Source organism: Leptonychotes weddellii, chromosome 10 (genome assembly GCF_054177405.1).
Source record: "Leptonychotes weddellii isolate Sample4059 chromosome 10, ASM5417740v2, whole genome shotgun sequence".
Taxonomy (NCBI): Eukaryota; Metazoa; Chordata; class Mammalia; order Carnivora; family Phocidae; genus Leptonychotes; species Leptonychotes weddellii.
Window position 1 is genome coordinate 53,637,362 of NC_138378.1, and position 14,923 is coordinate 53,652,284.

Genomic DNA, 14,923 nt, shown 5'->3' on the forward strand with positions numbered 1-14,923 from the left:
AGGCTCCCTGCCGAGCAGGGAGCCCGATGCGGGACTCGATCCAGGGACTCCAGGATCATGACCTGAGCCGAAGGCAGTCGCTTAACCAACTGAGCCACCCAGGCGCCCCAAGTGAGTCTATTTCTTGGCCTTTCTGGTTCTGTTCCTTTCTTTGTCTTCACCTTTTCTCTGGTCCATTTAGCGCTTTGGAAACCTGGTAGAGTATTCTTTCAGTTTTGGGAATATGACTTCTTTCTGAGTGGGATCTTTTTTGGGGAGGGGGGCGGTCAACTCAGAGTTCTTTTTTACTTAAAGTTTGCAAAGCATCTCGTAGCTCTTGCTTCAAGGTTTGAAGTCTTTACTTTAGGCCTGACTTTGAGAAGGACTAGAGGCCAGATTCAGAACATAGGACAAAGAAATTCTAGGTTCTAGTGTCCACTGCTGGAAGCATTGCTGGGCCCCACTGCGGACCCTCCCTGTGTTGCCAGGGTCTGCTGCCCTCTGACCTTTGGATAATAGAGCTCCTGTCTTTGTCTCCAGGTCGAGTGCTTCTGAAGGGGGTGTCTCAGCCAGCCCAGCCTCCTCAGTGTCCAGCAGCACCACACCCAGTGCCTTGCACACACTCCAGAGCCGTCTGGTGGCCACCTCTCCTGGCAGCTCCCTCCCAGGTATCTGGTAGCCCAGCATTCCCTGCCACCCAGCAAAGTCTCTTTTGGGCTGCTGCTGGAGGGTGGTCCTGGGAAAGCAGCTGTATCTGGAGGGTGCTCCTCTGAGTTGCGGGCTTTCATAGAGGCTTGATGTGAAGCTGGAATTAGCTTTGAGGTGGGGGAGTTCTTGGTCTCAATATCTACAGTGAGTAAATATCCCAGTCTGCAGGTAGTATCTCTTGTACTGTAAGGAGGAGAAATAGCTGGTGGGAGATGTGTGTATTGTGTTCATTGTGGTGTTTTTGAACACATCTGATTGCAGAAAACTGGAGATTGTACTGTACTAGCATTAACAAAATGAGGCACCTTTCTGCCTCTGCTTGTTTCTTCACTTTGGCCACCCCACCCTGCATGGGAAGGCTGGTTGCCTGAGCCCAGCCGGCAAGGCTCTGCAGGTGTCCTCCTTCAGGAGGACCTCCCTCTTTGCTTTGTGGCTGCTCGACTGTGTGTAGTGAAATGTAAATCAGGTACTTGGAATTCTTTTGGCTTAAGAAGCTGTCCTTTTCTCTGGAAAGGATGGAATTTAGATTTCTGAAAAGTGGGTGGGGTTCAGGCTCTCTTTGGTTTTCCTAAAACTGTCCAAAAAGTAAGATAGGTGGTTTGGAGCAGGTTGAGATATGCGGAGCAAATCCAAGGCAGTGTGTCTAGCATAGTACCTTTCCTCGTGTGGGCATGCAGTGTGCGTGCCCAGGGAGCCCTTCCTGGCATCTTCCCGAGAGCACTGGGAATGTCCCAGGGAAAGAGCATTGGTATTTTAGCTGGTTGTTGAGGGTGGATGGGTGTGGCTTCTCTTGGGAGAAGGAACTGAGCCTGTGCTGACATCTGTTCTGCCCTCTCCTAGGGGCCACACCAGCCAGCAGCCTCCTTCAAGGCCTCAGCTTCAGCTTGCAGGATATCAGCAGCAAGACCTCTGGCCTCCCAGCAAATCCTTCCCCAGGGCCAGCCCCACAGGTGCACATCTGCCGTCCACGGGGCTGGGCAGCTGTGGGGAGGAGGCCTCAGTTTAGTTGGTTTTGGCAGGGCAACTGGGTCTGGGGTCTGGGTCAAGACAGACAGCTTTCTGACGTCACGCCTGGGAGCTACCAAAGGTTAAGGCTCCATGACTTACTGTGTGACCTTGGACAAGTTTGTTGACCTCTCTCTCTCTTTGTTTCCTTGTCTGTAAAATTAGGATAATGATAGTATTTCTCTCAAAGGGTTGTTTTGAGTATTAAATAAGATAGTATATGGAAAATGCGTGGAAGAGTACCTTGCATGTAGTAGGTGTGCAGTACATGGTAGCCTTTAATGCTCTGGGCCCTTCACACTTGAACTTTGCTTGCTGTTGGGCAATAGCTTCTGATCACCCGAGCTTGTGTGTCCCACAGGCTACCAGTGTGAAGTTGCCCACCCCCATGCAGAGCCTGGGTGCCATCACCACGGGCACCAGCACCATTGTCCGTACCATTCCTGTGGCCACCAGTCTCTCCTCCTTGGGTGCCACTCCTGGTGGGAAGCCCACAGCCATCCACCAGCTGCTGACCAATGGGGGCCTCGCTAAGTTGGCAAGCAGCCTCCCTGGCCTGGCTCAGATCTCTAACCAAGCATCAGGTGAGTCTCTCATGACAGCTGTGGGGACTCTTGGATATGGGATCTTTCCCTAGGACCTTCCCATCTCACATGGGCAAGGCTTGTTGTTGAACCCAACTCAACAGGGTCCTGGTATTTTTTTTTTTTTTTAATATTTTATTTATTTATTCATGAGAGTCAGAGAGAGAGAGAGGCAGAGGCAGAGGGAGAAGCAGGCTCCCCACCCAGCAGGGAGCCCGATGCGGGACTCGACCCCAGGACCCTGGGATCACGACCTGAGCCGAAGGCAGATGCTCAACCATCTGAGCCACCCAGGCGCCCAGGGTCCTGGTATTGACCCTCAAGGATTCAGCTGTGTGGGTCCATCCCCCAGAGAGGTCGGAAGAACACAGCTGTTTCCTGTTTCTTTTAGAATGACTGATAGGGTGGAGCTGACACAGCTGGGGAGGATACTGAGGTGGGCGGCCGAGGGGGTGGTGTGTGATGTGAAGAAACTCTCCGGGAGGAGAAGGTGGAGGCTGTGACAAACAACCCTCCTTCCCCCTCTCTCTGTCAGGCTTGAAGGTCCCTACTACCATTACTCTGACACTGCGTGGCCAACCGAGCCGAATCACTACACTGAGCCCCATGGGCTCGGGAGCAGCCCCGTCAGAGGAGTCCAGCTCCCAGGCTCTGCCGTCCAGCTCACAGGTGAGTCCACCTGGGAAAACTGAGGACATAGGCTCCGATATTGGGCAGTTTGGGGCCGGCCCACTGGCTGATTGCAGGAGCTGCCAGTGCCCTGGACTTCAGGCAGACCGCATTCAAATCCAGACCTGGGGCTTTGTAACTTTGAGCAAGTCATGGACCTCTTTGAGTTTCCTCTTCCCTAGCACTCCCTGGGTTGTCCGGAGGATTAAATGCGTAACTGTGTTTGCGTGTGTAGCGTCCTCGGTGTTTTAAGTTTTGTTGGCGTTCTCTCTCCATTCGTTTTCTCTTCCCCTTCTCGGCTCCATCAGTCAGAGGTTGTGGTAGAGGCCAGCAAGTTGATTAACACCCTTTCTTTGACCAGCTTTCCAGCATTGTGCCATTCCAGCTCTTGGCATTCAGTGCCATCTTTTTAGGACACACTAGGTTTCTGTAGCTCTTACCCACGAAGCCACCAGCAGTTCCTTGTAGTCGATCTGATTTCCATTGTGAGCTCTTCACGTAAAATGTTTCTAATCTTAAATGTTGGTCTGAGAGCCACTCAGAGTTCAGAGGTGAAAGAAAAAAATAGTTGGGAGTCCAGTGTGGCGTGTGCTTTCCTGCACTGTGCACTGTTGCAGCCACGGCCTTCCTCGTGGGGACTGCTGTGACTGAAGGCCTGGCCCTGTTCCCGTCACTCCCACCACCCCAGTCCTGCGTGGGAACTGGGGGGCGGGCTCCCAACTGTTCCAGACCATCTTCTGCCTCCTCCTCTTTAGAGGAAAGTACTGCAGAGATTGTTACCTGGCATTCATTGGGATCATAGTTAGCCCTCCCTGCCTTTTTTTAGAAAAGTGGAGGTATTTTTCTTTCTTTTATTTTTTTTCCTTATTTTTTTCAACTAGAAGAGTGATTGTGCTTAAATAATTCAAACACTACAGAAATATTGTAATTTAGAAAGTGAAAATTTCCCGTGGTACTACTCCCAGAGATGATATCCACTATTAATAGCTCAATATGCATTCTTCTAGATCTTTCTTCCTGTACAAAGTACATTATTTTATTTTACTTTTTTTTTTTGACAAAAATGGAATCAAAGAATGTGGACTTTTTGTAATTAGCCTTTGTTTACAACGGATGTTGTGACATGTTTCCCCATGGGTTACATAGAGACTTATCTTCTTGTCAGTAGCTGCCTCGTGTTTTGCTGGGTGGATGTATGAAAGGATATTTCACCATCTTCTGTTAGAGAGTTGGGCTGTTTTCTTTTTGATACAGAAAGTAGTGTTTCAGTGAACACCCTTGTTCCTGAGTTTTGTGTGCCTCTGGGCGATTTCTGCAGTCCAGAGACCAGTAAGTGGAGGGCACATGTGTCTGATATCTGTCTGACTGCTGGCTAATTGCCCTTCAGAGCCTCTGGCAGCTTACAGTTCAAGCCATAGCAGTGATAATACCCTGTTTTCACATGTCTTTGTCAGCTATGGAAATCAGTGTTTTAAATTTTATTAATTTGATGAGTGAAAAATGAAATTGTTTATTTTTTTTTAAGATTTTATTTATTTGTCAGAGAGAGAGAGCAAGCACCAGCAGGGGGAGCGGTAGGCAGAAGGAGAGAAGCAGGCTCCCCGCTGATCGGGGAGCCCAACACAGGGCTCAATCCCAGGACCCTGGGATCATGACCTGTGCCGAAGGCATACGCTGACTGAGCCACCCAGGCATCTCAATGGAATTGTGTAAATGTGTATTTTCCTGATTACTTACAAGATTGTATGTCATTTATGAATGGCTCATCATATTCTGTCTCTACTTTAATTTATAGCAGCTTTATACATTCAGATGTTAATCTTTTATTATACAAGTTGTGTATCCTTTACTCCAGTCACCTGCTTTTCTTCTTCTTTTTTTTCTTTCTATTGAAGTATTAAGGACATTTGTTTCATACATTAAAAATTTATATATAACAAAATCTTCAAATCTTTCCCTTCATAGCTCTAAGGTTCATATTCTCAATGGCTGCACACACTTGGGCCTTTTTTGTCCCCATGACCCATCTGTTCTCATATTAGTTTTATGTAATTGTTTGATAATGTAAATCCTCCAGTTAGGCAAGTGTCAGGTATGTTTCTAGTTTGCTACAATCATCGTTATTCTTTTCATTTTTCCTGATAAATAAGGTGTTGAATTTTGTTCATTGCTCTTTTGGAATCAGATGAGTGAGCATAAACTTTTCTTCTGAATCAGTTAAATGATCAATTACTTTATTTTCCTAATGTCAGATCGTCTAAATTCCAGATTCTGTAGCTTGTTCAATATGTCCTGTTCTCTCTCTTTTTTCATATGCCCCAGTTTATTTGAATTGTGCACCCATAGGAAAGACCCTATCAAAAGAGAACAAAACAAAAAAGAGGCCAAGTGTTTCTTGATTTGCTTTTATTTTACTTAGGATCTTGGCCTCTATTAGTGAGATTGGCATATAGTTTTCTTCCCATCCACCCCTGCTTTTATGTGTGTGTGCTTTCCTTGTCCAGTTGTATAAAGACATTAATTGTATCCTTACAGAATGAGATGGAAGCATTTTTTTTCTCATATTCTAAAACATGCATCGCATATTCTAAAACACACAGCACAGAAATTACGAGTTCCTTGATAGTTTGATGCAAATTATCTATAAAGCCATTTGGGCCTATTTTCAGGCAGTCTTAACCTTTGCTGATACTATATTGATGCCCAGCTAGAACGCATATCCCTATCATGTGATGATACCTTCCCCCTCAGCCTGCTGCAGCCTGGGGGAACTAGTTCACGTTAAGAAGAGGCTAGATGGAGCTCATTGAGAATCGTTTTACATGGCTAAATTGAAGCACAAAATGAAGATCAAGATCTGACTTGTGACCTGATGGTATTAACTTAAGAGCTTAGTTTTTATCTCAGTAAAATGAGTGTATAATTACTAGGAGGGTTCTAGTGGTGATTCTCTTATTACAGAGAAAGGATGCATTATTAGATTAAGATTTGCTGACTCAAAAGCTTCTAATGGTTACCTCAGTGTTCACACTGCCAGACAGTATGATATCAGTGGGCTATGGGTCTGGCATTCTGTCTTCAGCCAGCTGTGTGATCCTGGGAAAAATCACCCAACCTGTCTTGGTTTTGGTTTTCTCTTTTTTTTTTTAAGATTTATTTATTTGACAGAGAGCGACACAGTGAGAGAGGGAACACAAGCAGAGGGAGTGGGAGAGGGAGAAGCAGGCTTCCCGTGGAGCAGGGATCCCGATGTGGGGCTCTGTCCCAGGACCCTGGGACCATGACCTGAGCTGAAGGCAGACACTTAACCGACTGAGCCACCTAGGCGCCCCGGTTTTGGTTTTCTTACCTGGTCTAGTGAGGAGGTTGGCCTAAGTTAGTGATTATTGTGGTAGGATTGATTAGGGGCTGTCTCAGAATCTCCTCAAGACTTTGGGAAGCTGAACTTTTATTTTTATTAAGATTTTATTTTTAAGTAATCTCTACACCCAATGTGGGGCTCGAATTTACAATCCCGAGATCAAGAGTTGCATGCTCTACCAACTGAGCCAGGCAGTCACTTTGGGAAGTTGAATTTTTAAATGTTGAGAAACAAACCACCCATTTATGATGTTTATGAGACAGTTGGAAATATAAACACAGGGTAATTGCCGATATTAAGGAATTGTTAACTTTTTAATGTGTGATAATGGTGTTTACATTGGAAAAAATAATCCTTTTTTAGTTTTGGGTTACCTACTCATGATATTTATGGATAGAATGAAAAAGAAAAAGATTGTAAACACTGACTAGACTTCTCTAAGGTCTATGCAAGTACTTAATTATCTGTTCTGTTTCTGGCACTGATGAATATTTACTGTGTGTTTCTTTTACGGAACTGGACTCTTACGTACTCTTTACAGCTGAAAAGCTGTCAGAGGAAGAGGAGAGATAGAGACTGTGTTGTGTCCTGCATCAATGGACTCGTTGCCTGTTGTCACAGACTCGTTGCCTCCTCTCTGACCCACACTGTGGTCTGCCCAGTCGTCTGCCCAGCCAGGGGGCATCCCTGCAACCCTCACAGGGGCCCCTGGGAGAGCTGACTCACTCACTCAGTTGTATTCCTAATCAGGACAGAGTAATCCTCTGTGCACAGCCTTGCTTTTGGGCAGGGTGAGCAAATGTAGGCAGATCCTTTTAAGTTTTGACTGTCAAACCCTTCTTCGTATCCGCTCTCCTGTGCCTTCCACCTTCCCCTATTTTCTGCATTCTCAGAGACCTCTTAGGAGTTTTCCAAAGGTGAAATCTAGAAAAGTAGGGAAACCCCTGGTGAAAAAAGGCCAACTCTTTCTACCTTGCTTTTTTCTTCCTAAGCTGCAAGGCTCAACGGTTTGTGGCATCCATCCTCCATAACTGAAAAATGAGTAAGACCTAAAAACCTATATTGTCAGAACAGTCATGGAAAACTTCAACTCTCTCACCCTTAACAATTTAGGCTTTCCTTTTCCCTGCATTCTCTTCCTGCTGTTATGCATAATAATAAGAGCTAACCTTTGTAGTTGAACTCCTTATACTCGAGGTACTTAATGCAGATTGTCTCATTTAATCTCACAGCATCTCTGGAGAGTAGGGGCTGTCAGTGTGTTTTACAGATGGGGAAAAGGAGGCTCAGAGAGCATTCATCACTTGCCCTATAAAGTGGTAGAGGTGGGTCTCTGCAGAGTCCACATTCTGGTAACCATTTGGCTGCTAGAACACATGCCCTTGTACATCCAGCTTTTTCCCCTATCGAGAATTACTTCTTTGTAATAAAGTCTCAGGAGTTGGGGTGATGGGGTCAGAGGGTTGGGTATGTTAACCTGGCAAAGTTTTAACTCTTGCTCACTCCCTGTCCTGCCATAGCGCCTGCCTCCAGCACCCTGAAGATGCCGAGTGATGTATCTTCTTCACCGGGTTGGTGATGGCTGCCATGCAGTGAGCCCTGGGCACACGTGCTGTCCTGCTGAGCTGTCCACTTGTCTGAAGACCTCTTAAGATCACCATTTTTGCCTCCCTGCCACCTGTTTTCAGAATGGGCTTCTGGGTCTCGTGAAACCATTAGACTAGGTGATATGGTATGCCAGCAAGCGGAACGTTGTCCTCTGGCATCTATGGGTCTGGTTCCTGGAATCGCCAGGTTCCTCAGCAGATCTGGCTGTACATGGATTGGAGGCATTTCTTCTCCAGCATTAACTGTGACTTGACCCAAGTAGCTGTGTTGGACTGCTCACTGCATTTAATAAAGGAGTTCCTTTTGGAAGTCTGTGCTACCCCCATGCCAAGTTGGGAAGGAGACATCCATATGGTCTGGGGCTTATTAGGGAGTTAGGATTGAAAGCCTTTTGCTGAGGCCCCCGGGATCATCCTGGCCCATCGACAGTTTTGCAGTGCCAGAGGGCTGGTTTTGGACATCACTGTTGCTTTCACTGAGCAGCCATGGGACAGCGTGTCCCATACAACTCCTCCCTCTTAAGAACCACATCAGATAATGGGTAGCCTGCTGAGACCTGGGAACTCCTAAGTTCAAACCCATGATAGGGTAAAGAGGACTGGGCTGTCATCTTTCATTCCCTTTGGCCACTGTAAATGGCGGGAAGCAGCTGTTGCCAGGAGGTGAAAGCTGGCCCCTTTCTTTTTTTCATCCTGCTTCGGGCAGTTCCTGTATCCAGAAAATCCAGAAAGGCCGAAGAAGAGGAATGGAACGAATGAAGTGGTTTGAAGGATGTTCCAGTAAGTCCTGTGGAGAAAATGATTGGGGCATGAAGCTTTGCACCTATTACCTAAGGAACTGTTGATTCAACATGAGGTGAGAAGAATTTGCCAAGTCACAGGGGAGAAAGCCCAACCCCTGAAATGTCCATCTCCAGTGTGTGGAGGTGAAACAGGGATAACCAGCTAAGTTAACATCTTGGCCGTCCCAGGACGCTTAGGCATCAAGATGATGAAGGCCATGTTTTAGTGTTTCTATTTCTATTCCATGCAACTTCTTGTCTTCTTGCTTGGAATTGGGAAGGTTATTGGCATTGACTCTTACTGTGCGGGCTCTTGGTACCAGCCTGAGCTCTGGAGAAGTGATCACTGAAGATGGAGCTCTGAGCCTGCCCTTACGTTCTCACAATACTTGTGTGCCAAGGTAGTTTTAGATTTGACGTCATACCTGCCCTCCAGATCATGTCCCTGCCCTTCCATACTCTAGAATGTTTCCTGCCAAGGTGACAATAAATAGAGCAACCCAGAGGTGATGCTGACTCTGTTCAGTATCTGTAGGCAGGAGGGTGTACAGCATGCTGTGGCCGTGGTCCAGGGTCTTGACCCATGGTGCAGCATATATCCAAACCAGGCTACCTGTCTTTAGTCCAGGAGCCTCACCTGCCAGTCTGACAGGGAGTACCTAGTGTGTAGGAGTCTGAAACAAGGCAGAAGGGGGTGTTGTGGGCAGAGAGGGGGGCGTGTGTGATATGTAAGAGAGAGTATCTTGAACACCAGGCCCTCCCTCCCTGACCTCCTGCAGAGCTGGTCTCAGCAGTGATGTGCACAAAATTAGGCTTTGTTCTCAAATTAGCTGGTAGGTAACTGCTTTTGGAAATTGATTTAGTAAGTTTGAGGAAGATACGAAATCTGAAAGAGGCATCCCTAGGTCAGGGGTTTGGTAACTTTACAGGTAGGATTATACACCAGTAGACCCGAGGACAGTAAGACTGTGTGAGACTATATGAAGCTTTTAGGAATCATTGAGGACAGGCAGGGGGTCCTGAACAACCCACTCATGACTTAGGAGTACAGCTTAGACAGTGCTGGAGTGGTTGCTCCTGAAAGATGCTGGCCCAGTGTATGCTGGGGCCAAAGGAAAAACTAATGCATTGTCCTGTGTTTGTGCAAACCCTAGTATGCTTCCTATGGATAACTTTCTGAGGCTTGGGTTGTACACCTTGAAGAAAGCCAAACCTGAAAAGGGGAGTTGTGAGAACACGGACTCTTTCTCACCTTGGAGGGACAGGCTAAAGGGGGAGGTGGTTGAAGTCCATAGAGTCATGTTCTTCAACTCCACACTTCTGCGCCCGCTCTTCTCGAAATGCGAAAGGAAGCTTTCCTCTACCTATCACGTATCAGACCTGGAGTCCATAACCTCAGAAGGCAATACTACCAGCTGAGAATGTAGAAGGATCAAGAAGGCTTTAGCTAAATTCTTGACATTCAACATGACGGGTGCATGTTGATGCCCTATGGAAGATGTCCTTGTGCTTTTAAGAGGTCACTGACAGAGGAAGATCTACCTGTCCTTGGCCCCACAACCAGAACAGTCTTGGGCTGGGTGGGTTATAAAGCCGAGCCACTGTCACGGTTCTGTTCTTACGTTAGCTGTAAAAACAATTAAAAAAATAAATACAACTTTGGATTTCTTCAACTTGTTTTAAACTGACTTCTCTTGTTTATTCTGATAGCCACTCGGTGAAGTGGCACAGGAAATAAAAGCCAAGATACTGTTGTAATGCCAGTGATCGTCTTGCTGATGCTGGTGCCGTGAGGTGGATACTGTAATTCCCTCTTTACAGGCAAGGAAACGGAGGCACTGAGAAGTCAAACAGGGAAGTGGCAGAGGTAGGACTAGAACCAGGCAGTCTGCTGCCACTGTCCGTTCTCTGCATTGTGCTGGGGTTCTGAGATGGGACACGGGAGTGGACATTAGCCCAGGAGGTGAGATGAAAGCCTTCATGAGACCCTTCCCCGTTCACTTCCCAGCGAGCCTGAAGTGATTGCTGCCGCCCTGGTGGGGCTCGTGGCTGGGCCTGTGTCAGTAGCGGGGTCTCTTGCCCTTGGTCCTGAGAGGTTGAAATCCCTTGCACATCCTGTACTTTTTCTACCTGCTCCGATAAATAAAGACTTGGAGATGAAGGGATTCCAACGTCCAGATTATTTGTGAACTTGTATCCACGAGGACCTTCCTTCCCTTGAATTCCAGGTCCCTCCATTTAGCATTGGGACCCTTTATGGGTGGAAGTCATAGTTCTGGTAGACTACTTGGGAGTATCCTAGTGCGTGTGAGCTCATCTTGATACCATCCTTTGGAGAGACCGGGTGCATTCTTTCCCTTCCAACTCTGGTTTCACTGACTTGGGGGGAGTCAGATGAGGTGAGAGACGAAGTTTAGATTGTTCAAATGATAGTGGTCATAAATTTCAGGAATATAGGGATGTCATAGCAAAACACACTGCAGAAACATTTTCATTACCTTTTTATCTCTCTCAAGCATGTTTTTGTCAGGATCAATGGATGCAAGAAGCAGAAACCATTCACCACCACCATTAGTTCTAAAGGCCTCATATTCTTTTTCTTTTTTTATTTATTAGAATGAGCACGGGGGGAAGGGCAGAGGGAGAGAGAGAAGCCGACTCCCTGCCGAGCAGGAGCCCGATTCAGGACTCCTGAGCGAAAAGCAGACACTTAACCAACTGAGCCACCCAGGTGTCTGGCATCATACTTTTTCAATAGACATTCTTAACAGGGAGCCTGACAGATTCTGCTACTTGCCTTGTGACCTCAACTGCCGTGCACCTGCTAGGGGCTGGTTTTGATCCTGCCGCCACAGGACTTTGCAGCTGTGGAGCCCTCGGTGGATGGCCAGTCCCTGTCTTTTGGGTCACATTCTAAATGTGGTGAGCCTAGTTGGCTCAGCCTGCCTTCCTGCCTGTTCCTAACCTTGTGCCTAGGCCACCTCCTCTCTTGCTTCAGTGACCTCAGCCTTCCCTACATGCCAGCTCTTCTCACAGTGCTGTGCCCTGTCCCAGAGATGCTGTTCCCTTTGCTACTTTTCCTTATCCTCCCGGATTGAGCTTGCATGCATCACTTCGCTGACACTAGGCAGTTAGCTCTTCTGTGCCCCCAGCTATGCATTGCTACGTCCAAAACCTGGGATTACACTGGCTTGGGTTGCATTTGGTCCACTTGTAGATCAAGCCTCTCCCAGGCTTGGCCTGGAGGGGTCAAGGTCAGAGTCCGATCATTGGCCTCTGTAGCTTCGTGTGTGGCCCCTGGTGGGAGCCCAGTAAATGCTGGATGATGAGTGGCTGTGGGCCGTCAGCCCAGCCTTTCCTGCTCTCCCCCTGCACAGAAGTCCCCAGAGTAAACTCATGGATGCCATTTGCTGTCTCAGGGGATATTAGGAGAAAGAAGAGAAAGCCTGCTCCAAACTCACACGAAATGGTGCCGCTCACCCAGGGGACCAAAATGATGTTTGGAACCCAAATGTAGGAGATGGGGTCTTTACTCATCCTGCCTCCAGCTCACCGCATACCACCATGGGTGCTGCCGCCGACCCCACCTGTAGGAAACCCTACACTTCATCACAGTTTGCCTTCCTCTCCTCTTCCATCCCTTTTCATTCCATCTCCCCCTCCCTCACCATGTAAAAACTACCTTCCTCACTCAGTACTCTGGCATCTCAGTTGTTCCCATCTCCAAGCCCTGGAGCTGGGTGAGAGCCAGAATCACTGTTCCCATTTCACAGATGGAGAACTATGTCGGGATCAACGTTAGGACCAGGAAGGCCTTCCATGCAGCGGGAGTGTGGAGGCAGCCTGAGTCCCTGCTTCTCTCCCATGAGGAGAGACATCCAGACTCCCTGTAGAGAGGGCTTTGTGAAGGGCGGGATGGCCCAGCTTGTCAGGGAGGGGGCAAGGAGGATCCCGGGCAGGTCAGGAGTGGGCCCAAACTGTGACTGGTGTCTACTCTAGGGCTCCTCAAGGGGAAAGACAGCACTGCAAAGAAGCTATGGGAACCATTTGGGGGAATGGGGGCCGGGCAAGTGAGCCCAGCGGCTGAGAGGGTGGGTGGACATGATGGTGCAGTAGATGAGAAGGGGCCAGTGAAGAGAAGACGGAGGAAGTGGTACACGGAGCCCCACTTGCCCATAGAGCCACCCTGGCCCACAAACGCGGGAAGAGATGGTACCAGATGGAAGGTGCCTGGCGTTCAGCACACAGTGCATGTTTGTGCCCTGGGGGTGAGGCTCCATGAGAACGTGCTCAGTCCCCAGCCTCCAGTCTGACTTGGCAGTTCCAAATCTCAGGCTGAGGTTGGGCTGGCCCAGACTTGGCCCGCTCCTCCCCGTGGCAGAGAGTGGAGAAGTGGGGAGTCCCTAGGAGTGGCTCTACCAGGGTCAAAGAGTTGGCAACAAGAAGGGAGGTATGGAGCAAGGGGCCATGGAGGGCAGAGAGGCATGAGGAAGCCCCTTGCAGGGCCCAGGCAGCACACCCTTGCTTTGAGAGCAGCTGGGGAGTTTTCAGAAAAGGAAAGCAGGCTGGAGACATACCAGGGAGATGGTATCCATCCAACCTGTTGTCCCCCAGGGCACCTCCCTCCACCTGACATGTTCTCCATCTCCCACCCCAACATCCGCATTGCTCCTGGGTGCCTCCCTCCCGGGGCACGGGTGACTCCTAGGCTTTGGCCTCCATTCCTGAGGACTTGTACCAGAGGGAGAGTGTCCCTGTCTGTGATATGAGAGGGTTGGGCTTGGATTAAAACTCCAAAGGGAATTGGGGAGATAGGACTTGGTGCCCTCATCAGACCCTGTACCTGAGGTCTGGAGGCCTGTGGCTGAGATGGTAAGTGGAGAACCAGTTCCATCCTCTTCTGTCCCGCCAGTGGGGAGGGCATATGTGCTCATTCTTCTGAGGTGGCCAGGGTTGGGGGCACATGGGGTTCAGGTGGTGCATGTTCGGGACCTTACTGGCCTCTAAGTAGCCCTTTGAAAAGCCTTGAAGGCTCTGCCTCACCCTCCCCCAGCCCAGATTAGAAAATTTCTTGTTTTCCAGGATACAATTAGGAGATTGGAGTAGAAAATGCGGATTGGGTCTGCACGAGTATTTTAGGAATTTGTCCTAAAAGCCGTTACTAGTCAGTGACTTCCCCTGTGGATAGAAGGGCTAACCACTACCCCTCTGCCCCCCGCCCTCCCCTCCAAAAAAACCCCCAAATTCATGCCAGGTATACACCTTGTGCCTGGGGGACAACAGATGGGTTAACCCAGATGGCTTGACACTGACCACAGGCATACTGAGCAGAGCAAAGGAATAGAGGTGGGCAACATGGCTTTGGTCCTGGAAGAGGGCTATGAACCAGCCCTGTGACTCTGAGGCTCCTGCCCTTAGCTGGAGTCCTGTCCTGCTTAGGTAACTGTCACCCCAGGTTCCAAAGCCAGGGAAGGGTACTTGGGGCTGAGGAAAGCCGTGGGAGGAAGCCCGAGCTGAGCCAGGAGCCTGACCTGGATGGAGGGCAGCACTGAGTCCTTGGTGCGCTGGGCAAGAACTCAAGGACTGCAGAAGGGGAGCTGAAGGCCAGAGAGGAGCAGGGGTCTCCCAGGGATCCAGACGAGCTGCCCTTCCTATGACCCGGAGAAGCATTCTGCCTAGAAGGATACTGCAGTCCTCCAGGAGCAATGTGGAAGGATGGTGCCCTGGGTGGCTTCCTCACTCTGTCCCCAGTGTTTCCCTTCCTCCTGGGGCACTCACTTTGAACCCTATTGACCCCGGGCCAGATGGGCCCGAAGACATTTATTGGGTTTTCCTTAGAACAGCTGAGGCAAACTTGCATTTTCTTTTTTTTTTATTTTTATTTTTTATTCTTATGTTAATCCCCATACATTACATCATTAGTTTTAGATGAAGTGTTCCATGATTCATTGTTTGTGCATAACACCCAGTGCTCCATGCAGAACGTGCCCTCCTCAATACCCACCACCAGGCTAACCCATCCTCCCACTCCCCTCCCCTCTAGAACCCTCAGTTTGTTTTTCAGAGTCCATCGTCTCTCATGGTTCGTCTACCCCTCCGATTTCCCCCGCTTCATTCTTCCCCTCCTGCTACCTTCTTCTTCTTCTTCTTTTTTTTTTTTCTTAACATATATTGCATTATTTGTTTCAGAGGTACAGATCTGAGATTCAACAGTCTTGCACAATTCAC

The 14,923-nt window shown here is 48.6% G+C and overlaps 1 protein-coding gene across 15 annotated transcripts in view; it reads left to right on the plus strand.

Annotated features, from left to right (window-relative positions):
- The window catches only part of KANSL3 (KAT8 regulatory NSL complex subunit 3), a 41,895-nt gene extending 31,527 nt beyond the window's left edge, over positions 1–10,368 (plus strand). For 10 of the 15 annotated variants that reach the window (XM_081833439.1, XM_081833441.1, XM_081833440.1 and 7 more), the window contains 5 exons: positions 520–647; positions 1,528–1,637; positions 2,054–2,276; positions 2,812–2,945; positions 7,539–7,816. In XM_081833439.1, coding sequence (XP_081689565.1) covers positions 520–647; positions 1,528–1,637; positions 2,054–2,276; positions 2,812–2,945; positions 7,539–7,733 — 790 coding nt within the window. In that variant the 3' untranslated portion in view covers positions 7,734–7,816. The other 5 variants (XM_081833445.1, XM_081833446.1, XM_081833442.1 and 2 more) reach the window with 4 other exon arrangements.
- The last annotated feature ends 4,555 nt before the right edge of the window (positions 10,369–14,923 follow it).